The sequence below is a fragment of the Camelina sativa genome, chromosome 14 (assembly GCF_000633955.1).
Source record: "Camelina sativa cultivar DH55 chromosome 14, Cs, whole genome shotgun sequence".
NCBI classification, from domain to species: Eukaryota; Viridiplantae; Streptophyta; class Magnoliopsida; order Brassicales; family Brassicaceae; genus Camelina; species Camelina sativa.
In genome coordinates, this window is record NC_025698.1 from 4,429,608 (window position 1) to 4,451,736 (window position 22,129).

At 37.9% G+C, this 22,129-nt stretch overlaps 4 protein-coding genes and 1 pseudogene across 5 annotated transcripts in view; 2 read left to right on the plus strand and 3 right to left on the minus strand.

Moving 5' to 3' along the window:
* The window catches only part of LOC104739621 (calcium-transporting ATPase 3, endoplasmic reticulum-type), an 11,213-nt gene extending 782 nt beyond the window's left edge, over window positions 1–10,431 (plus strand). The window contains exons 2-34 of the mRNA XM_010460046.2: window positions 111–161; window positions 282–315; window positions 794–811; window positions 910–1,046; window positions 1,440–1,514; window positions 1,691–1,736; window positions 2,094–2,153; window positions 2,261–2,341; window positions 2,475–2,560; window positions 2,773–2,874; window positions 3,164–3,217; window positions 3,467–3,568; window positions 3,907–3,965; window positions 4,263–4,407; window positions 4,759–4,866; window positions 5,285–5,437; window positions 5,633–5,737; window positions 6,169–6,365; window positions 6,485–6,593; window positions 6,697–6,795; window positions 6,875–7,020; window positions 7,181–7,238; window positions 7,420–7,512; window positions 7,921–7,971; window positions 8,127–8,258; window positions 8,389–8,490; window positions 8,725–8,779; window positions 8,863–8,948; window positions 9,086–9,234; window positions 9,451–9,556; window positions 9,642–9,695; window positions 9,929–9,974; window positions 10,102–10,431. Coding sequence (XP_010458348.1) covers window positions 111–161; window positions 282–315; window positions 794–811; window positions 910–1,046; window positions 1,440–1,514; window positions 1,691–1,736; window positions 2,094–2,153; window positions 2,261–2,341; window positions 2,475–2,560; window positions 2,773–2,874; window positions 3,164–3,217; window positions 3,467–3,568; window positions 3,907–3,965; window positions 4,263–4,407; window positions 4,759–4,866; window positions 5,285–5,437; window positions 5,633–5,737; window positions 6,169–6,365; window positions 6,485–6,593; window positions 6,697–6,795; window positions 6,875–7,020; window positions 7,181–7,238; window positions 7,420–7,512; window positions 7,921–7,971; window positions 8,127–8,258; window positions 8,389–8,490; window positions 8,725–8,779; window positions 8,863–8,948; window positions 9,086–9,234; window positions 9,451–9,556; window positions 9,642–9,695; window positions 9,929–9,974; window positions 10,102–10,166 — 2,964 coding nt within the window. The 3' untranslated portion in view covers window positions 10,167–10,431. The remainder of the gene's footprint in view (window positions 1–110; window positions 162–281; window positions 316–793; window positions 812–909; window positions 1,047–1,439; window positions 1,515–1,690; window positions 1,737–2,093; window positions 2,154–2,260; window positions 2,342–2,474; window positions 2,561–2,772; window positions 2,875–3,163; window positions 3,218–3,466; window positions 3,569–3,906; window positions 3,966–4,262; window positions 4,408–4,758; window positions 4,867–5,284; window positions 5,438–5,632; window positions 5,738–6,168; window positions 6,366–6,484; window positions 6,594–6,696; window positions 6,796–6,874; window positions 7,021–7,180; window positions 7,239–7,419; window positions 7,513–7,920; window positions 7,972–8,126; window positions 8,259–8,388; window positions 8,491–8,724; window positions 8,780–8,862; window positions 8,949–9,085; window positions 9,235–9,450; window positions 9,557–9,641; window positions 9,696–9,928; window positions 9,975–10,101) is intronic.
* LOC104739622 lies at window positions 11,312–12,034 on the minus strand. The gene has a single exon (XM_010460047.2). It carries the CDS (start codon window positions 11,944–11,946, stop codon window positions 11,443–11,445), a length of 504 nt encoding a protein of 167 aa, XP_010458349.1. The 5' UTR covers window positions 11,947–12,034; the 3' UTR covers window positions 11,312–11,442.
* On the plus strand, window positions 14,127–15,983 carry LOC104739625 (protein PHLOEM PROTEIN 2-LIKE A10-like). The gene has a single exon (XM_010460048.2). It carries the CDS (start codon window positions 14,512–14,514, stop codon window positions 15,760–15,762), a length of 1,251 nt encoding a protein of 416 aa, XP_010458350.1. The 5' UTR covers window positions 14,127–14,511; the 3' UTR covers window positions 15,763–15,983.
* On the minus strand, window positions 15,929–16,811 carry LOC104739623 (annotated as a pseudogene).
* Window positions 17,536–22,103, minus strand: LOC104739626 (NF-X1-type zinc finger protein NFXL1). Of its 2 annotated transcripts, none has more exons than XM_019236006.1 (2): window positions 21,879–22,103; window positions 17,536–21,451 (listed from the first exon to the last, which is right to left on the minus strand). In XM_019236006.1, the coding sequence occupies exon 2, from the start codon at window positions 21,355–21,357 to the stop codon at window positions 17,815–17,817; it is 3,543 nt and encodes a 1,180-aa protein (XP_019091551.1). In that variant the 5' UTR covers window positions 21,358–21,451; window positions 21,879–22,103; the 3' UTR covers window positions 17,536–17,814. The 2 variants fall into 2 exon arrangements, with proteins under 2 accessions (XP_019091551.1, XP_010458351.1); XM_010460049.2 differs by having other exon boundaries at window positions 17,536–21,448; window positions 21,873–22,103.

A 22,129-nucleotide genomic window follows, 5' to 3' on the forward strand; every position in this document is an offset into this window, starting at 1 on the left:
TTTTTTTTTTTTTTTTTTTTTTTTTTTTTTTTTTTTTTTTTTTTTTTTTTTTTTTTTTTTTATCTTTGAGGTTTCTGTTAGGTGTTGATTGTATTGTGTTGTTTGGGCAGGTGCTTGATTTCTTTGGGGTAGACCCAACGAAGGGTCTTTCTGATTCTCAGGTATGAACCTGTAGAACCTTATTGAGATCTTCATTGTTGGAATTTAAAACTTCAACTTGCTAAAGTCAATTTGAAGCTACCCATGATGTTGAATTTTGACTTTCTTCTCCGTTTTTGTAGGTTGTTCAACATTCTAGGCTTTATGGCAGGAATGGTATGTATTACTTCTACTACACTTGCACTTTTTAAATTTTGTGTTCATATAAAGGATCACTCAAGGACACGATAGGGGGATTTCTGGTAGATGATGATGACAGGGTGTTTTTTGTTCTTTTCAATTAAGAATTTAAGTGAGCTGTAGACTATAGTTTTGGCATGTACTTATATAAGTTTTAGCATTCTAAATCACTTGTCAAATACTCTGGCTACATATTTTCTGTTACCTTTGCTTGTACAGTCCGCATGAATTGCAATATTGTTGCCCACTGTGAGTGTCCTTCAGTCGAAATTCCTTCATATGATTGTCTGTCCGTTTAAAATTCGGCTTCTATGAAATTGGTGTCGGCTATAAGTGGACAATGCGTACCTTTTTTCATCTAGGATAGCAAATAAACACACTGTTATAAAGTTATCTTGTTTAGTTCTGATCTTCTTTTAAATGTTTTTTGCATGTTTCTTCACATGATCTGCAGTACTGCCCGAAGAGAAAAGTAAGTTCGTCTATAACTGTCTTTGATAATGTTATCTAGGAGGGTTGAGTTCTCCTCTGACTGACATGTGCCAATTTTTTCTTCTTAATTGAACGCAGGAACTCCATTCTGGAAATTAGTTCTGAAACAATTTGATGATTTGCTTGTCAAGATATTGATCGTGGCTGCAATTGTGTCTTTCCTATTGGCTTTGGCCAACGGAGAGACTGGTTTGACAGCATTTCTGGAGCCTTTTGTAAGTCGCACCATCTTCTTTACTACTTGCACTGGCAATGCTTGATTGTTAAAAAAATATATCTGGTAAACTGAACTGGCTAGTGGTTCTTTGTGGTGGAGTTTAAACTTAAAACCTTGTTTCCTTCTCTTCTCTATGGTCTTTTTGAAATTTAATTATTTATGTCGATCTTTTCAAGCTGATTAGTTTTTTATGATCTATATAAGATATCTATAAGCAGACAATAGATCTTCATTGGCTGAGGGTCAGCATTTATAGGATTTAGTCTTGTTATATGATTCCATTAATTTATTATATAATGCACCTTGACCAAGACTTCCATAATACTAGATATTACTTGTGAAGCTTCTTTTTGGTATCACAAATCGTGTCTGAACTTATACTCCATCACAGGTAATTCTGCTGATATTGGCTGCAAATGCGGCAGTGGGGGTGATCACAGAGACTAATGCTGAGAAGGCTCTTGAGGTAGTTATCATGCTAGGGTTCAATAGATTACATTGCAGTTATGTATCAGAGATCCGGGAAATCAATTACTTTTATATATACCGGGCAGTACAAGATTATGCTAATATTAGATCTATTTTGGCTGGAAGTTCGTATTGCTTATCTATCTTGCATGTTCTACTTTTGTTATGTTGTAGGAGCTACGCGCCTACCAAGCAAATATAGCTACAGTGATGCGAAATGGTACTGATATAACATGTCGAGCGATTTTTATCAATGCAAATGTCTCCCCCATTTGTTGTTATTTCAGTCGTTTTTTCTTAAAAATACAAAAAGTTAAACTGCAGATCATCTCCTCCACAGACACTTTGTGTATCTTGTTTAGCGAACTTTTCTTCTGCCAAGCCAGTATCTTCTTTTTTATGCTCATGATTCCCTGTGTTGTCTTAAATGACAGATATTGACTTGGTTTATGAAAATTTTCTGCACACTTCCCTATTGCTTTTATTTTAGCGTGGAACATTGTTCCAGTTGTAGTAGGATATCCGCAAGTCCTCTCTAGGTCGATGACATTCCATATTAACTTGTATATAATTGCAGGGTGCTTCTCTATCCTACCAGCAACAGAGCTGGTGCCAGGCGACATTGTTGAAGTTACTGGTATATTTATTTGTTCTATACTTCTATTCCATCTTATTGCAATTTTGTGGCAATGGGTTAGACTTTTGCTAAATTCTAAAATCTGCTTCTCTTGATGCACTAAACAGTGGGCTGTAAGATTCCAGCTGACCTTAGGATGATTGAAATGTCTAGCAATACGTTTCGAGTTGATCAAGCAATTCTAACTGGTATGTCATCTGTGTTACTCATAACTTTTCAACCACAATAGTGGATCTTTTTCCATGTAAATAAATTCAAAATGACCATTTACAGTACACTACACTCATACTCACTACAAATTGTTTCCCCCGGAAATTGCAGGTGAAAGCTGTTCTGTGGAGAAAGATGTTGACTGTACTTTAACAACAAATGCTGTCTATCAAGACAAGAAGAATATTTTATTTTCGGTAGGAGTTATAACTCATAGCTGCATTACCTAGGTCCAAATTTCTGTATAATGCGTTTCCTGTTAGGGCTGTATAATACTATTGCCTAGTCATTTGATTTATCTAGAGATCTAATGCTATTTCATCCTTGCACTTTAACTAGCTGTAGTAGTCGTACTTTTCTCTCACCATTAGAGTGTGTTTAATATGGTAGAATATTATATGATTCCCAGGGAACTGATGTGGTCGCGGGTAGGGGGAGAGCTGTTGTCGTTGGAGTTGGTTCAAACACCGCGATGGGAAGCATACATGATTCTATGTTGCACACAGATGACGTAAGCTATCAATATGCTTTCGTTTTTATCTGGAAATGCACCATTTGCACTTCTCAAATGCTTTGTTCCTGGTCAGAACTCTCTTTTAAAAAGAGGTTACAGTGTACCTGTGATTAACAAAAATTTCCGCCACGGAATTGTTCATCACTTTTGCACTTTTGGCACGGTAGACTTGTATCCTGCTGTATAGTCTAGTTTCAGCATTCTATCTGGAGTTTCTTCTATCTGTTTTGAAGTGCGTTATAACTACTAGGCTTTTCCTTATTACTTGTAAATGCTATTGTCACAGGAGGCAACTCCATTGAAAAAGAAGTTGGACGAGTTTGGCAGCTTTTTGGCTAAGGTGACAGTTTTTTTTTGCTTTTTACAATTTAAGATTTCAACGTTTCAAAGAGGCACTTAAATTGACTTGGATGTCCAATCGTATCAGTTATTAGCATTGCTTAGTTGTGTCTGAAAAGTGATGAATCTTATTAGAAAAAAGATTTGTCAAGTGACTTGGTGTGACAGAGATCTCTTGCAGATATGATATAGTTAATTTTCATCGATATATTATTATAACTTTAAGTTCTCTCAAAACATATTAATATAGGTTATTGCGGGGATTTGTGTACTTGTGTGGGTTGTCAACATCGGTCACTTCAGTGACCCTTCTCATGGTGGATTTTTTAAAGGCGCAATTCACTATTTTAAGGTAAAGAAATTTGAATCTTAGTTAAATACATAATCAGTTTTGTGTGTTCCACTCTTTCTATAATATCAAAGGTTAAATATTGCTTCTCCATTCTTCGCTGATATCCCTAGAAATGAACGCATTCAGGTTCAAAGAAATAACCAGATAATTATCAGCCCTCTAAACGACTTTCAACATTTATATATCGAAAGTCCCTATATCGAAAATTTCGTTCTGGAATGTGTGGATTTTAACCTTGCTTATATGATATAACTGAAGACGGATGTACCGTCCTGTTAAACTGTTAAACAATAAGTTAAAGTTTAGTGACAGGATTGTTTTTACTTTTATTTTCCCAGATTGCAGTTGCCCTTGCTGTTGCAGCTATTCCTGAAGGACTTCCTGCTGTTGTTACAACGTAAGTGTTCACTAATTCCATTGTTAGGAAATAGCAATATTATGAGAAAGGAAAATGGTCGCTGAAACTTAAGATGATTTATGTGGAACGCTAGTGATATCATGGAAACAAGTGGTTTCTCAGAAATTACAGTAGGTGGTTCTTGTGATCATCAAGTGACAATTTTAATTCAAGTTCAGGCCACTCTAGTGTCGGATGAGTCCAAAATGTTTTGAAAAAGTAATTTTCGACGTTAGGAGGCTACTCCTGGGTTATACTATTGTTGCTTAGATAGGTTATGATGCTTTTGGTATCTAGGTGTTTAGCTCTTGGAACAAAGAAAATGGCTCGTTTGAATGCTATTGTACGGTCGTTGCCATCTGTCGAGACGCTTGGGTGCACTACTGTAATTTGCAGTGACAAGACTGGAACATTGACAACCAATATGATGTCGGTGTCTAAGGTTAGCATTTTAACCTCCAGTGCTCAAGCCTGTTAAGTGTTAACTCTAACTGGTATCTGCCACTTGCAGTTTTCTATATGAATTGTCTCTAGGCCCATCTTGTATGGGAAAATCTTGGCAATGTAGTTCATACACATGACATGACCATATATTTTTGATCATCTGGGAAGTAATTAAATAGAGCTTCAGGTCTAGTTAGGAAGGATTAACAACCTTAACAATTTCGCTAGTAGATCTTGTGATTTTGTGAATAACAAACTGCAGTAATTACAATTTTGCATGTAGAGTTTCTCATTGTGTTGTCTCAAATGGTAACATTCTGATAGTCTTACTCTTCTGCATGTATGTCAGATATGTGTAGTTCAATCTGCAGAGCATGGTCCTATGATTAATGAATTCAGTGTTAGTGGGACAACTTATGCGCCAGAAGGTACTGTCTTTGACAGCAATGGGCTGCAGGTACTTATTTCTTCTCTTCTAGACTATGTAACTAAGCAACTAATTCATACACGACACTTGTGAGGGTGACTAGTAGTAGTTTACCTACATATTCACAAATTGTTACCATGCAAGCAAGCACTTACAGGTTGAACTGAATTTCATCTCAGGACTGCTTAATAAAATCGATCTGGATACTTGATGTCAATAGAATCGAATAATTAATAGTCTACAAGAATGATGGTTTCCTTCGTATTTTATACATTTTCCTCATAGTTCTTTTGTTTTTTTGGATTTTATGAAGTCCTTTCATTACAAATCTCATTTATTTTTTATTGTGAATTAATAAAGACCAAAATCAATAGCATGCTTCTAACTACACGTACATGCCTTGTCACTACACAACATTTTTAAGATTATATGTTCATTTGTTTTGCAGCTTGACTTGCCTGCTCAGTCACCTTGCCTTCATCATTTAGCAATGTGTTCATCACTCTGCAACGACTCCATTTTGCAATACAATCCAGATAAGGATTCTTATGAAAAAATTGGAGAGTCAACTGAAGTTGCTCTTCGAGTTCTTGCAGAAAAGGTTTGTGTTTCTGTGTGTGAAATATTTCTTTAGTAGAATTTGTTTCCTCAACAAGAAAAATCATGGAACATAACAAATAATTTCTCTATAGACTTGAGTGACCATCTGCGGGGTCATATTGTTTATCATCATATCTTACTAAGGCTAGAATATTTGATTGACAATCCAAGTTACTTCTGTTTCTTATTTTTTTAGGTTGGGCTCCCTGGTTTTGATTCAATGCCTTCTGCTCTAAACATGTTGAGCAAGCATGAACGTGCATCATATTGCAACCATTACTGGGAAAACCAATTTAAAAAGGTGTGACTCTATTAAAACTATACTATTTTGTTATGTTGACCATCATTATTCATGCCTTTAACTGAAAGGAAAGAAATACCAGAGTTGGACTAAGTAAATTTTTATATCAGTTTTACTTGCCATCTTTGTTTTTTCCATGTATACCTATTTGCTGCTGTAGTTTTCTGGAAACTATGAAATTGAGATATACGATACCCTGAATTTATAGTAGTCAATGCATTTCACACTGTTTTTGTCTTTGTTGAGCTCCAGAAGAAGCTCGTAACTTCCTGTGTAAAACTATATGAGGGTTTCGTTCTGCACTAGATAGCTATATTAAGAGCACCAGTATAATTAGAAGTTAATGTTGACCTGGGAACATTATGTTTCATATAATTCATTGTAATTTAGTTTGAGTAATTGATGATCATCTTTATCATAAATCCATTCAGGTTTATGTTTTGGAGTTTACACGTGACCGTAAAATGATGAGCGTCCTATGTAGCCATAAGCAAATGGATGTAATGTTCTCAAAGGGTGCTCCAGAGAGTATAATAGCTAGGTGTACTAAACTTCTCTGCAACAGTGATGGATCTGTTGTTCCTCTAACTGCTGCTGCCCGCTCAGAGCTTGAGTCGAGGTTCCACAGGTTAGAGATCAACTCGTTTAATTCATACTGATTACATTTTCATATGACTTGTAATGCCATCTTTCTATGCTTGTATTTTTAATTCTAATAGTGATTTTTCTGTTAACGGTTTGCAACAGTTTTGGCGATGAAACATTGAGATGTTTAGCATTAGCATTTAAAACCGTTCCCCAGGGTCTACAATCTATTTCCTATGATAACGAGAACGACCTGACGTTTATTGGGTTGGTACGCCTTTCTTTCAAATATGATGGGTTCAATTCAGTTTACTAAACACTCACCATTTTCCGTTTACTGTTGAGGACTGACTCATCTTGTGCTTTCTTTGAAGGTGGGAATGCTTGATCCACCAAGAGAAGAAGTGAGAGATGCTATGCTTGCATGTATGACTGCTGGGATACGTGTTATAGTTGTTACTGGGGATAACAAGGTACTGGAAAACTGAGCATGCGGTTTGTTGATTATCTCCATCTTTTTTTGTATTTATTCTGATTAGCATGAAACTTCAGTCCACAGCAGAGTCACTATGTAGAAAAATAGGGGCTTTCGACAATCTGGGTGATTTTTCTGGTATGTCCTACACCGCTTCTGAATTTGAAAGGCTTCCAGCTGTGCAGCAAACTCTAGCATTGCGACGGATGACACTTTTTTCCAGGTATGTGTTCCTGTATTTATTTTATTGATAGTATTTAGAGTATTTAGAATCATGGAACTGAATGTTTAGTTATGACATGTATTTCTCTTTTCTTCTCCTAAGTTCTAGTTATAGTCATTTATAGAGACCAGAATTTTCTACTGCTTTTCTTATTGTGTAGGGTTGAACCATCCCACAAGAGGATGCTTGTTGAAGCCCTACAGAACCAAAATGAAGTGGTAATTCCCTGGTCACTAAGTTTCATTCATTACACTTCTTCGTTTTGTCTGCGATTCAGTACACAGGCATTCTTATTTTGTATTCATGGCTTTGTTTCAACATGTCAAGTTTGTAATATACTTATTAAAAAAATAAAGTTCTTGCTTTTAACTGTCGCACTCATGAACCTTATCCTCCTAGGTGGCAATGACTGGTGATGGCGTGAATGATGCTCCTGCATTAAAGAAAGCTGACATTGGGATAGCCATGGGTTCTGGAACAGCTGTAGCAAAGGTATATACCTAGTGTTTGCTTTCAATTAGTATCATGTATTCCAGTGTCACTTGATTTTGTTGTATTATTCAAACTAATCATCATTTTTAAATACTATCCATTATCTCTTGTCCATGTGCTTTTACCGTGCTCTCTTCCTCCCATTCGGACTTCGTAATTATGTCCTCCAATTATGAGTTTCTTACGCAGTCGTTATCTTTCATCCTTAAGTTGCAATTGAAACGAAAATATAGTGAATAAGTTTCTGGTTATTGCTTGTGCAATAGTAGTGATACAATGCAATGCGAGTGCAGACTAGTTAAGCTACTAATACTGGACTGTTCCTTTTTTCAATAAACTGGCTTACCAAGGGTTCATATTTCCATGCTGCGTTTAACATGATTTTTCTCACATTGCTTTGATTTCTAGAGTGCTTCGGATATGGTTTTGGCTGATGATAATTTTGCTTCAATCGTTGCGGTATGTTTGCTTCCTTATATTATTCTAAGAGTTTTTCCTTTGTGCTTGATTCTGGCATACACTTCCGATATTCATATATCACATTTATCAAATTATGCAAATCTTAGTTGACCTTCCTTCTCCCCAGTCTGATATAAATTAACGCTTCTTGATAGGCTGTTGCAGAAGGAAGGGCTATATATAATAACACGAAGCAATTCATTAGATACATGATCTCTTCAAATATAGGGGAAGTGGTCTGTATATTTGTTGCAGCTGTACTGGGAATCCCTGATACCTTGGCACCTGTGAGTTTGTTTAGCGTGGAAGTAGCTTTTGTAGTCTTTATTTTGTCAGTCCAATTGCATCACTTTGTGATAGTCTTTTACTGTTATTAAGCTTTTCTAAGTCTATGATTGTTATGGTAAACAAATGTAGGTTCAACTTCTGTGGGTCAATTTGGTAACCGATGGATTGCCTGCCACTGCCATTGGCTTTAACAAACAAGATTCCGATGTTATGAAGGCAAAACCTCGAAAGGTAGCAGCTGTAATTGGACAGTATCTCTTTGAATTCACTGCTTATGCATTAGGTTTTATGATGCTTTTCATCTCTCTTTGGCCGTTACAAATATTATGCATTTTAGTGATGATGGTGCGTAGACTTTGTCATTTAACTTGAAGAAGGGATTTAGAACTTCTCAGTCGTATGCCTGTAGTGTGCCTTTCTTTCCACTACTCAGACCTTATTGCTCTGACGGTTGTTGAATTCTAGGTTGGTGAAGCAGTGGTCACTGGGTGGTTATTCTTCCGCTATTTGGTTATCGGAGGTAAGCTAGAAAATGTTGGCTCTGTAACTTATCTTAATCATCTGTGCGACCTATCTGCCTGATTTGTTTTTCTTTCTTTACAGTTTATGTTGGCCTGGCAACTGTTGCTGGCTTTATATGGTGGTTTATTTACTCTGATGGTGGTCCCAAACTGACTTACAGTGAACTGGTTAGGTTTATCTCCAGCTACATCTTTCAGATTATTTCACCATTCATGTGTGTCAACCTCCACATTTTCGAAGTTACGGATCAAACGATTCATATCCAACGTTATTATCTCTTATAGAATGAATAATCTCATTTCAGATGAACTTTGAAACGTGTGCACTTAGAGAGACAACTTATCCCTGCAGCATATTTGAGGATCGGCATCCATCTACTGTGGCTATGACAGTACTTGTTGTTGTCGAGATGTTTAATGCTCTAAATAACCTCAGCGAAAATCAATCCCTTCTGTAAGCGTAGCTTCTTCTTTCTTTCCTTCTTTCCTTGTTTCCGACTTATTTCTGTTATGATTTGCTAGCATCATAATTCATATAATGCACTACATTAGGGATTCTTAACTATGCTACACAATATAATCCCATTGTATAGACTATAAGTGGTGGAGTGTCATCCACGAACAAACATTGGATTAGGCAACTCTAAGTAAAAAAGCTGTGTGATTGCAGGGTTATAACCCCAAGGAGTAATTTATGGCTTGTTGGTTCAATTATCCTGACGATGCTTCTGCACATACTAATATTATATGTTCATCCACTAGCAGTCTTATTTTCTGTAAGTTTCTCCTCCTCCGACAACCTTGTACAAAAACTGGCGTACCTGTTTTCTTCGTTTCATTCCCATGTTCACTTCTTTATAGGTCACACCTTTATCCTGGGCCGAGTGGACTGCCGTTCTGTATCTTTCGTTTCCAGTAAGTTTTTTCACTTTTTTCCTACTCTGAATAGTCTAGTAGAACTCTTTAGGAACCTTCACGCTGGAATCGAACATTACCATTTACCACCTTAGTTCTCTCATATGGATGCAAATTTGTTAAGGAAAAGCATGACAGTGGGCGGATCTCTCAGCTATGAGATAATATTTTTAGAAGAAACTAAATTCCTAAATAACGATTACTTAATTTGAATATATCTGTAAAAAATGCAGGTTATCATCATCGATGAGCTTCTGAAGTTCCTCTCTAGAAACACTGGTAATGCTTACTTTGCTTTTTCAGCAGTTTTTAAGACCGCATATCGTTTTAACTGAATAAAATGTAGAAGAATTGCAAATCAGATGTTGTGATAGTAGTCCTGACTCTGATGTGTTCTTTCATGTAGGCCTGAGATTCAGGTTCAGATTGAGGAAGGCTGATTTACTCCCCAAGGACCGGCGTGACAAGTAGGATAAGAAAACAAGAGATGGTTTTTTCTTCAACCGCTATACATAGTTTTTTTTTGGCTTTATAGATACAGCAGCTTACAGAGAAGGGAATCTTTGGAGACTCTAATGCAATCCAAAAACGCTCCAACACCATAAACCATAAAACTCTTATCGCTTTTGATTGTCTTTTGTACCAAATTTTACTGTAATCTTACGTCAAATCAATGACTACTGCTCTGTGTCATCATGCTCTTCTCCAAGTGAATCGGAAATTCTAACATTTACAACTTCAAAAGGTGATTAGCAGATTTTTTTGGTATTTGCCGATAGATGAACAATTAAATAAGTGGGGGTTAGAATATCTAGGACTGAGCTATTCAATCGTTAGAATATTCCATCTATGTTGGTGTATTCAGTCTCTCGAGTCCCATGTAAGCTCGTCTTAGGAACAAGTATATTGAATTGTTAAATGACACACAAAGTCACTAACTCGCAACGAAATGATAAGAAAATAATTCTATTTAAAATCGAGAAAACCTGAGATATCCTGATTCAGTGTATTTTGCATATTTGTCGATATTCGGATTAACTAAAGAAAAGCATTACTTTAACAGTGGAGCAGCCCTATATGTACTATACTTTTGATTAGGTAAAGTAGATTTCGTTTGGCAGTGGCCAGTGGACAAGACAACAATAATATTTATATAAAAAAAACACGAAAGATAAGATTACAAACCTCGATATTTCATATTAAGCTTTCCGTGATTTAGTGGTAAAGGACAATGCTTTCCTTGCATATAATATTCAGTAATCATATCTAAAAAACAACTTTATCAGTGACAATGATAAATCCGAAAACTGATTGAGATGCATATATACAACACCAAAATAAATTCTGAAAATGTATCTAAAAAGAACTTTATGAGATCTCAACTGATTAATAATAAGTTACGAGGATCGTAAATCTCCATACAATTATTCTACCTAGTACCATTCTGATATGTGAAGTCATGAATTAACAAAGGCAAGAAAATTACTAAAACTAGTACCCTTGTGGAATTAAATCCACGCTTAAGTAATAAAATCGAATTTATACCCATATTTACGTATATCAATGAAAGCTAAAACTTAAAAACTTAAACCTTACGAATTGAACCAAAATTGGAGTTGAAGCGAGAATAGGTTGAGCTACTTCTAATATTATTATTTTCACAACGCACAAAAGGGAGCTATAAAAATATGATAAATCAATCCACAAGAGATACTAATTAAAATCAAGAAGAAGAAAGAAGAAGAAATTACAATTTAGGGCTACTAGTAACAGCGTAGGATTTGCTACGAGGATACAAAAGATCAGAGACTTTCTTAGCCTTCTTCATCTTCGGATTCACTGATCCTTCCTCTGCTTCTTCGTCTTCCTCTATCCTCGCCATCCCAACGCTCGAGCTCTTAGGCAACCCTCCTCCTTGCCTCTGTTGCTTCTGTTGTTGCAGCTTCTCTTGTATCAACATGTCTATCTCACTCTTGTGCCCTAAACTCCTTACCGACGCTGCTCTCACTAGCTCGCTGTAATCTTCATCTATCCCGAAATCTGTTGTTCTCCGGGAAGACGCGGATGATGAGAAGGCGGCGGAGGAGGAGCTCCGACTCCTAGCAAAAGGAGCTGATACTGAGGCGGAGGAGGAATAATGAGTCTTAGCTGCGCAACCGGTGATGCTTCTCACGTAAAGATCACGTGCCTTGCCTAAAGCTCGAAGAGGTGTTGAGATTATCCTCAAGAACTTGTTCTGGTTTTGTTTCATGCTCTCTGTTTTCTTCTGTTTTTTTTGGTTGGTAAAATGGTTTTTGTTTTTGTCTTTGTTTGAATGATGGGTTGTGTGATGTGGTTTTAAGGGGTTTTAAATGTTGATTTATTTTTAAAAATAATAATAAACTTATAAAAGAGTGTTAAAGGAGGAAAATAATTGAGAGAATCAAACGTGACTTTAAGGATTTGTTTAGAGGTTAATCATATTAAAGGATGGTTGGTTTTACGAATATAAAATAGTCGAAATAGTGTTGGAGAGAGCAGTACTCGACGAAGGTCCCGTCGGTCGAAACCAATCATTAATTTAACATAGAATTCGACTGAAACGTTGCTGATTGGACAAGTTATCACATAAGTATATAGTTTCCACTTATATTACTACTGCATCATCACACATATATGAATATTTTCAACCAGAAGTTTATATGAGTTGATCAAATGAATAAAAATTAACCTAGTAGTATTGGATAAGTCATATAAGACTCATCATACCCATGTAGTAATTTACGCCGCCTTCGATTTTCTCGCGTTTATTGTTTTTCTTTGTTCAATTTATAAATGTCAAAAAAATACAGAATGTCAAAGCCTGAATGTACGGGAATAGTCAAGCTTGTGGATCTGTCGTCGATACGTGGAAAAATATATAAGAATAGTTTGTATGTCGAACATGTTTAGTTTATTATGTCTTCCTTTCATTTTTCTTGTTTAAGTTATGTTAAGGTATAAGTCGACAAAAAAAAAAAAAAGTTATGTTAAGGTATAATTTAAATACATTCTCTTCAATTATTGACTGAAGACTGAAAACCATTATTAACAAAAGAAAAATAAGACGGAAGAGATCATCGATTTATATTTTAGAAGTGTTCCTAACGACCATACGTGTAATATTTGCTAAAATTGATTATATTTGGATTTGGGTCAATGAATTTTTTGATTCTGTTTAGATGTATCATCATCAGGCATCAGCCATTTTAGCTAATGTTTCTTATTTTTAAAGAGATAAGATGGTTAAACTTGTGACAAGTACTCACATCAAACTGCAGACTTTGTTTGATTCCCCCTACTACGATACCTGTCTTCGGTTAAAATATTTTGTTACTTCTAGTTCTATAAATAGAAACTTCTAAATCCCTATATTTAAACTAGTAGTCAAAAAATTGAAAACGTGGTGCGGACACAGATATAAGGAAGCGTGGGAGAAAAACATTGGTGGGTTTGGACTTTTGTAGGTATGAGGCACATAGCATTAGAAAAGAATACATCTCTTCTCTTCTGATAGAATTAGATAAGAACAACATGTGGAGCCATGTCGGAAGTAGAACTGTCAATGCTTCCAGAAACAACTATTAATATACTGTCAATTATTTATGCCTATTCGTTTTTTTTAAAATTATTAATCAAATACAGTAGATGATAAGATTCCAAATGATTAACTATTAAAGGACTTGTTTTCAAAGAAATACCTATTATTAAAACATCACACAGCGTAAAGGAGAAGAATTTTAGTAAACGGCTATATAACCTGAAAACACTATTTTCTGAAAACTAGATTTTGAAGATGATTTCTACGATTAGATTTTCAAGGTATTCCTAGATGCCTAGACCTAAAATAGCTTTCAAGTTTGGGCAATCCCTTATATAAGTGAGCTTTTGAAAGTGAATTCTACCCATTAAGCTTTTTTGTTTAGGCCCAACCTAACAATAGCTAATAAACAAACTTCTGACTGAAAACATGTAGTATTGAATTGAAGTGCAATACATGTTTAAGTTTAACCAAATTAACTAATGTGATGTACTTTTTCTTGGTATCACTGTGAAGTATTTATACCGTTTTCAAAGTTTTTGACAAAAATTACAAAGAAAACAAGTAGCGGAAAAAAACAAAGTCTAGAGAATAAACCGACAGTAACAAAACAAATGGATTTTGTTAGAAACACATGGCAAAAAGCTATTGTGATGTTTTTGATTAATCACAATATATGAAAGAAAAGAAGAAGAAAACACTCTGATATGTTTTCAGCAAAATTGCACCAAATCATCTGATGCCACTTCCATAATAATCCAAAACTTGCATTGCCACACAAAGTTCTTGTCTATAAAAATCAACATGTCCACTTGTCCGGTAGCACAAATCGATATCATTAAAAACAAAATTGGTGGGAAGATTCAGATTCCCATAAGGTTCGTTATTGTGGACGGTTCGTTATCCAATCAAACCGAACCGAAATTAAATGTTTACATTTATATAATTTAGTTATCCAACTTGTCGTCTCTGAGTCTCTCTACCAAGTTCCAACCTTGAATTGTCGTCTTGGTCCTCACAAATCACGCCAATTTCATTTTCATGCATCGCTCTATGTTCCTTATCCTCCTCTCCTCTCTTATCTCCTAATTAAATTGATTCATGTTGTTAGGGTCAATAACAGAATCTCATTCGTATAATTACCCGTTTTTCGGATCACAATCACAAACCCTAGTTTTCTCTCTAGATCCTTTTTTTTCTCTCTCTCTCTCTATAAAGGTGTGATTTTTTTTGTTGGTGAGATTCGATTGTTGTTGAATGGACCTTCTTCGATTGGGAGAAAAGGGTATCTTTTTATCTCAGAGAAGAAGGAAACGGCTGATTCTAATGGCGATTTCTGGAGTTTCTGGTTATGGAGTTTACAAGGTTTATCATTTGCCATCCGTCGCCAGAAAAAGGAAACGTCTTTTCAAGATTCTCGGAGCTTTTTTCTCTGTTGCTGAATTGATCTCTGATTCAGCTGAGACCGTGAGTATCGTTACACGAGACTTGAAGCTTTTTCTCAGTTCCGATTCAGACGATATCCCCAATAGCTTGAGGCAGATCGCCAAGATCACCAAGTCGAATGAGTTTACGGATTCTGTCTCTAGGGTTTCTCAGGCTCTGACGATTGGTGTCTTTCGTGGGTATAATAATCTCGAATCGGCTAGTGTTGGTGATTCAGGAATTGGGAAATCTGAGTCTAGTGTTGTTGATAGAGTGATTGATAAGGTTTTCTCAAAGGCTGGATCTGGTTTTGTTTCAGTTGTTGTTGGTAGCTTTGCTAAGAATCTTATTCTTGGCTTTTACTCTGATGAGCTCGAGAGTGGTGTCAAATGTGAGGGTTCTGATTCTTCAGAGATACCTCCTAGGTGGGTGAGTTTGCTTTGTGATGATAAGTGTAGAGAGCTTATAGCTGATTGTATTCAGAGATTCACCAGCACTGCAGTTGCTGTGTATCTTGACAAGACGATGGATATCAATACTTATGATCAAATCTTTGAAGGGTTGACGAATCCGAAACATCAGGATAGTGTTAAGGACGTTCTGGTTTCGGTTTGTAACAATGCTCTCGAGACTCTCGTTAGGACATCTCATGAAGTGTTTACATCTTCAAAGTCTAGCAATGTGATTGAAGAGATTGATGGTGACGATTTGAAGAGCAATGGTTCCTCTAGAAGCAAGATGGTTTCGGAATCAGGAGATGGGATCAAGAGCAATGGCTGGGCTGAGACTATCTCAACGACATTGGCTGTTCCGAGCAATCGAAGGTTTATGTTCGATGTAACAGGAAGAGTGACATTAGAAACGACAAGATCAATTATCGCATTTATAATGTTGAAAACGTTTCAAGGTTTCAGAAAAAGTATCAATGTGGTTAATGAAGAGGTCACAGACAGAGGACGCCAAGTAGTTGGTTATGTCGGAGCCAAATCTTCTGTTATAATCACTGTGTGCCTCGCCTTGTACTTGCACGTCATAAGCGGCTGTCTTCGGAATTCTCCCATAGGTGTAAGCCAGCATTTTTAGTCTTTCAGATGAAAGAACAGATCAATTTGTTGGGATATAGATCTTATTTTGTTAGGTACACAAGATTTATCAGCTCTTTGTTTATAGTTGGAGCTGAGAATATTTGTAAAGGTTGTGTGCGTGTATGTGCACAACTTGATTCTTATTAATGGGGATTATATATGTATATACACATTGAAATGGTTCTTGGCACATTGAAGTTTAAGAACTGATTCATAATCTCTTTTACACTTCTTCAACAAAAGCTTCATAGATCAACAAACCTGTCTTCCATTTTCCAGTCCACACTTCATACAAACCAAATTGAAGCTTGGTTAATGGTTATATTGGGACTGACAAAGACCTCAAACCGACCATCAGTATCATCTGGTATGTTAACTGGTCCGATTCCAGCTTTGAGTTTCTCAATATTATTGTTAAGCGATTTGATCCTCTTCCAAATTGTCTTCCCTTTCTTTCCAATTTTAGCTGACATGAAAACCGGAGCTTGGTCCCATCCGGTTGCATCAGCTGTTAACGAGATTTTAAAACCGATTCGGTATGTTTTGCCTGGCTCTATCTTGTCGTACGAACCGGTTACTTCTAACCAACTCACCATCTTTAGTTCAGCAGGCGTCCTGAAAACAAAAGAAACTCCAGTTTTAAACACATAAAACCAAAAACGTGTAATTTCAGAATCAGACTGGTTTAATTCGGTTATTTATATAATGCAATTTGAAAGAGATACCAAACCTGTCTTCTTTAGGGATGACCCAATACTGAGAATCACCTCCCCATATGAAATTAAGACCACTTGGCTTAAAGACCCATGCTTTTCTAACGATCTAATAATCAAGTTTGATTTTGTTAGTTGCAATACAAAATATGAAAATTACCAACAAATACAAAAAGAAAACTTAATGAAAGAAACTAATAACAGTTGACTTATTCTTATTACATCTTGTTCCATGTTGGATTCTGCCTGGTAATGAGAACTCTTGACAGCTTTTTGGACAGACATTTCTTTCTTTCTTCTTTCTTTGTTGTTTGTTTATAAAAGAACACTTCTCTCTAGTAGTGAGCTTTATATAGCGATTTGTTTCTTTTCACTATATGGGAAAATAAAAAGATTGTGACAGAAGAAGAATAAAAGACCCAATCTTTTCTTCTCAAGATTCTCCTTGTAATTTTACTTTAGTGCAATAACCATGTAAAAGGTATAATTCTATTGGGCGGCAAAAGCTAAAGCAAAGATTCTCAGTTTGTGGCTCTTCTTCTATCTCAACTTTTGTATGAGAATCAGGATGAGAATCAAACTGATCACATATATACTAATTAAGTCACCTAAATGCGATTAGTTCAACCAACTAGATGAATATCGTTTCCGGGTTATCGGATGAGCTCGAGTCCAATGTTACTTTGAACTACTTAGATATTAGTAATACAAGTAGAGGACAGGAAAAAAAACTGGCGGCGAGTGTTTTTGGTGTCAACTTGCAAAAGAGTGAAAATGAAAATATTGAGACTAATGAAGCCTTTGATCTTTGTTGTTTTGATAATGATTCCTAATGTCGTAACGCGGTTCTACATAACTATTCTAGAAATATAAAAAAATTTGCTAGTGGGCAAAATTTGACCCAAAAAGAAAAAGATATTTCTCAATATTCTTAATGATCGTTACCTAAACTTTTAGTTGGCAATGGAAACATATAGTTTCGCGATAAAGGCGTGCTGTGAATGAATTAACCTTATCACCTTAGAATGTATTTATTACTTCAAGTTGGATTTGTTAAGAACAAAAGAAAGTGTTACCATATTTCTTCAATCTCAAAAAGAAAACATGCCGGTTCACACAATACCCCCAACAGAACAATCAAATAGTTCATATAACCAAAATAAACGTCAAAGATGCCTAGACAAAAACGGCACGTCATTGACTAACACCTAAGCTCTGAAATGGGTGTAAGACCCACCTCGTCACAGCAGTCGCACACGCATACACATCTGAACAACCTGCCGTTTTTATACATCGAAAAGAAGTTGAAAAAGAATCACAGTCATCGGCATATGCTCTCAGTCACATACCTTCTCCCAGTCATCCACCACTTCTTCACCAGAGCCTTCCACCGGTTGTTTATCCGCAGCTTTTGAACTGCTGCTCTCTTCTATCTGAGGCTGAGTAATTGGCTCTAAACTGGACGTGCTGCTGGCCTTCTCAGGCTCCAAAACGCTCCAACGATTAACCGAGGTAGCAATTGGATTGTTGCTCTTTGCTGATCTCAAAGCAGAGGCTTGAATATCTCTAGATGATCCTCCAATGGGGGAATCTTCAGCTCCCCAGGAGTCATCACTCTCCTGAATCACAGCTTTTTTCCATGGATTTCCTTTGTGAACATCCCACGCCGAGCCGCCAGGTAATTTTCCCCATGCATTACTATGTGAAGACGATTGCCCGCCGGTCTGGACAACCACAGCTCCATAGTATACTGAACCGTGCTCAAGCCTCCTCATGGCAGTGGCAGCTCGGGCATGATCATGGAACACGGCTAAAGCATTCTTGTCATTCAGCCAAACAAGCTCACATTCACCCCCAAATCTCAGTACCAAGGCGCTGATATTTGCCTCTCTCGGAAGATCCAATAAGGCAACCACAAGTCCAGGATCCATGTCCACCAGTGGATCAAAGGACGGTGGGTGTGGCCCTCCTATCGAGATAGCACCACCCCTAGCTCCAATGATCCGTGTTGGCGGTTTTGATTTTGCTGTTACGTGAACTACTGTAAACCGTTTTGGCTCCCATCCTGCGTTACTAACACCAAGTTTCCACCTCTCAGCTATAAGCCGAACCGTGTCTCGTTTATCTTTTTGCATCGGGCAGAAGACATGGACCTTAAGGGCACTTGTGCTTCCTCTGGCTTTCCCAAGTACCAGGAACTTGCAGCGCTCTTCAACAGCCAGTACCCACTTCGGATCACGCCTATAAAGGTCTGAAATAATCTCTGTCATAGCAGAACTCTCGCTGAAATGTAATGCCTCCAGATTTGGGGGAGTAATATCAAATGCATCTTGAAGAACCCGCTTACGCTCCAGCTTAGCACACTCGTCATCACACGAAAGCTTTCTCTGCCCAAGAGGGATTCGGTTTCCGCTCGACTCAACAGGCTGAAGTGGCGCTGGAAGCTTCTGCAATATAGAGGCTTCATCATAAGCCGCAGAGAAAACATTAGAACTGTTGGCGCTTCGTCCTCCAGCATCACAAGGGACCGTAGCGGATATGCGACCACATGAACAAGTAATCGTGACTGGAACTTCACATCTTAGGTCAGGGCAAGGCGCAGAAGGATGGCAGAGTGCGGCACAAGTGTGTCTGCAATCTCTTCTAGGAGCACCACACTTCTGTCCACATGTAACACGCATACCTGCTTCAGATTCATTGTAGCTGTCACAAGGCTCTGGGTGACAACTTCTGGCACAAGCATGCATGCCACAACGCCTCGTCTTTCCACAAATCTTGTTACATCTAATGTCTTTCAACCCACAAGGTATGTTTCTGAGAACCACATGGCCACCAACGCACTTCTTTTCCACAGGGGCAGAACAAGGAGGACAATCTCCAAAATGGCATCCATGCGTAGCAGAATGGCCACAAGGCTGAGGAATCGAGCATGGATGCTGACAGCTAGGAACAGGTGTCCCACACGGTAGTGGTGGAGGAATCGAAGTTCTTCCACAAGCACATGTAAGATCAGTAAAGATCATCTCGAGACAAGGAGGGCAATGTCCACTGTGACACAAAGATTCACAGGAATGTTGCCCGCACCTTAACTTCTTCCCACAAGGTATTTGGCAGACGTGCGGGTCCCAATCGCCTGATCGATCATTCTTCTTCCCGTTCATGAGAGGACAGCAACGCTGGCTGCATCTATGTCTCCCACAGTTCTTCTTACGCCCACATGGCTTAGCACAGACAAACTTCTCTGTCTCTGAAGAAGTTGTTATGTAGCATTCCACAGCCCTGGATGTTGACCCACACCCGCATTTCTCATTTACTTGGACTAAACAAGGCGGGCAATCACCTGCATGGCACACTTCATTGCAAGTATGTAACCTACAAGGAAGAAGCTTCCTGCATACACTTGAACAAGAAGGAATTGGGTCCAGGCAACTCTGTCTGATCTGTTCTTCTAGACGCGTTTTCCCACAATAACATGTCTTAACTCTACTGGGAAGCAAGTCACAGTCCCCGCAAGGTCCGGGATGGCACACATCGGAGCAGAAATGATTACCACATCCAAGCGGCTTCCCACAGTTAAAACTGCATGAATACACACCATCTTCTGCTTTCAACTCTCCCTTCACATTCATATCTCCGCAAATGACAGTCTCCACTTTTTTCTTGCAGAAACACGTGGCATTTACCAGTACCTGACAAGGATCACAAGGGCCAATGTGACATGTCCTTTCACATTGATGACGCCCGCAATTGAGAAGCTTATCACAACGTTGCCCACAAACAAGAACAGATCTCCGCTCGGAACATCTGGTAGTAACCATCTTCTTACCACAAGGACAACTACGAGGTGGAGCAAACGCCTTACAAGGAGGACATGGACCAGGATGACACTGCAACACACAGACATGAGGACAAAGATCCTCTTTAGTTATCTCAGCAGCCGCAAACTCTTTCTCCAGAGGCTTCCCACATGGTTCCCCGCATGAGTGTGGAGTGAGATATGGATCAGACGGTGGATCTTTCCTCTTCCCACAGAAGCACCGATAGCTTATCTCTTTGGAGGAAGTCAACTGAACAGATTGGCAACCTGGACATCTCCAATTATCACCTTGATTTTTCTCAGCCAGTAAATCAATAGAAGTAGGTGCTCGAGCCCACCTCTTGATACAATTCATATGGAAAATGGAATAACAGCTGGAGCAAGACCAGATATTGGCAGATCGCCCAACCTTGTCATAGCAAATCATACACTCAATAGAACTCTTAACCAGTTTCTCCTGTAGCTCTTGAACAAGTTGAGGCAAGTTTGGGTCTGTCATCACCACAATATCCTCCTCCTTAGCTACCCTTTTCCCCTGATACACAGGCCGCGTCCTAGATGAAACTCTTTGACGATTATCAGGAAGAGCTCCAGAAGCATTATTTCTTCTTTGTCGATTGGGTGGAGGTGGACCAACGAAATTACTCCTTTGGTGCTGGTTCTCAGGCAGGATCCCCGCCGCATCATTTCTTCTTTGCTGATTAGGTGGAGGTGGACCAATGTAATCATTCCTTTGATGCTGGTGGTTAACAGGCAGAGTTCCGGGAGCATCATTTCTTCTTTGCCGGTTAGGTGGACGTGGACCAACGTTATTACTCCTCTGTTGCTGGTTATAGGGCGGAGGACCAGAACCGTTTAGCTGTCTTTGCGGATAAGCAGGATGGGAAGCAGTACCAGCAGCATCACGGTTTTCAGAATTTCTATCTGGATTAGGAAAAAACGTAGGCTCAATAGGCACCGCCGCGGAGGTAGATGATGAGTTTCTAGGTATCCAGGTTTGCTGAGAATTGAATCGTGACCTGTCACCACCGTTGTTCCTATCTCTCCTGACGTGAAAGCTCATATTCTTCCTTGAATCCACAAACAGAGAACCAGATCCTGTACCCGTCAGTGTTGGAGCAATTGGGTGTAAACTATTCACACACAAAGTTCTTCTGTACAAAGACATACAAAACAAAAGAAAAATCAGATTCTAGAAATGTTTGTTGATAAATCCCACCAAAACACAAAATACGAGGAAACCAATCTATGTAACAATTATAGATTTACACATATATATATATATATACAACGATAAGGAAATAGAATAAGCACAAAACTAAACGATTCCATAGTCGAATCCCTATCATATGCTCTTACCTACGATTAATTTTGCTAAAATCCCTAAAAAAACGCGCAACATCGGTGTTACAAAATCGTGAACTTTTTTTTTCTTTCTATCGGGGTAAAATCGAGGTGCCCTAGTTATCAGATCTAAAACAAAATTCGCAAAACCTAGAGCTACCAACACAACATTAATCAAAGAACGATAAAAACAAATGATTTGAAGCAAATAAACAAAGGGGGAAAAATTGGTACCTGACAACAACAACAACAACAAGATACGGAAGGGAAAAATCAACGAACAATTTCAGGGGAAAAAGAAAAAAAATCAAAATAGACGCAGGAGATTTCGATTTCGTCCCTTGTTTTCTCAGGGAGATGTGAGAGAGAGAGAAAGAAAGACTGTGGTAGGAGAAAATGGAGTTAAGGAAGAAGAAGAAGAAGAATATATATATGGGGTAGTAGGGTATACGAGTTGAGAGCGATATAGACCGCCTTGCTCCCAAAGGAAA

Excerpts from the sequence above, each read along its gene's own strand:
- LOC104739622 (XM_010460047.2), bottom strand. The coding sequence starts at position 11,946 with ATGAAACAAAACCAGAACAAGTTCTTGAGGATAATCTCAACACCTCTT.
- LOC104739625 (XM_010460048.2), top strand. The coding sequence starts at position 14,512 with ATGGACCTTCTTCGATTGGGAGAAAAGGGTATCTTTTTATCTCAGAGA.
- LOC104739626 (XM_019236006.1), bottom strand. The coding sequence starts at position 21,357 with ATGAGCTTTCACGTCAGGAGAGATAGGAACAACGGTGGTGACAGGTCA.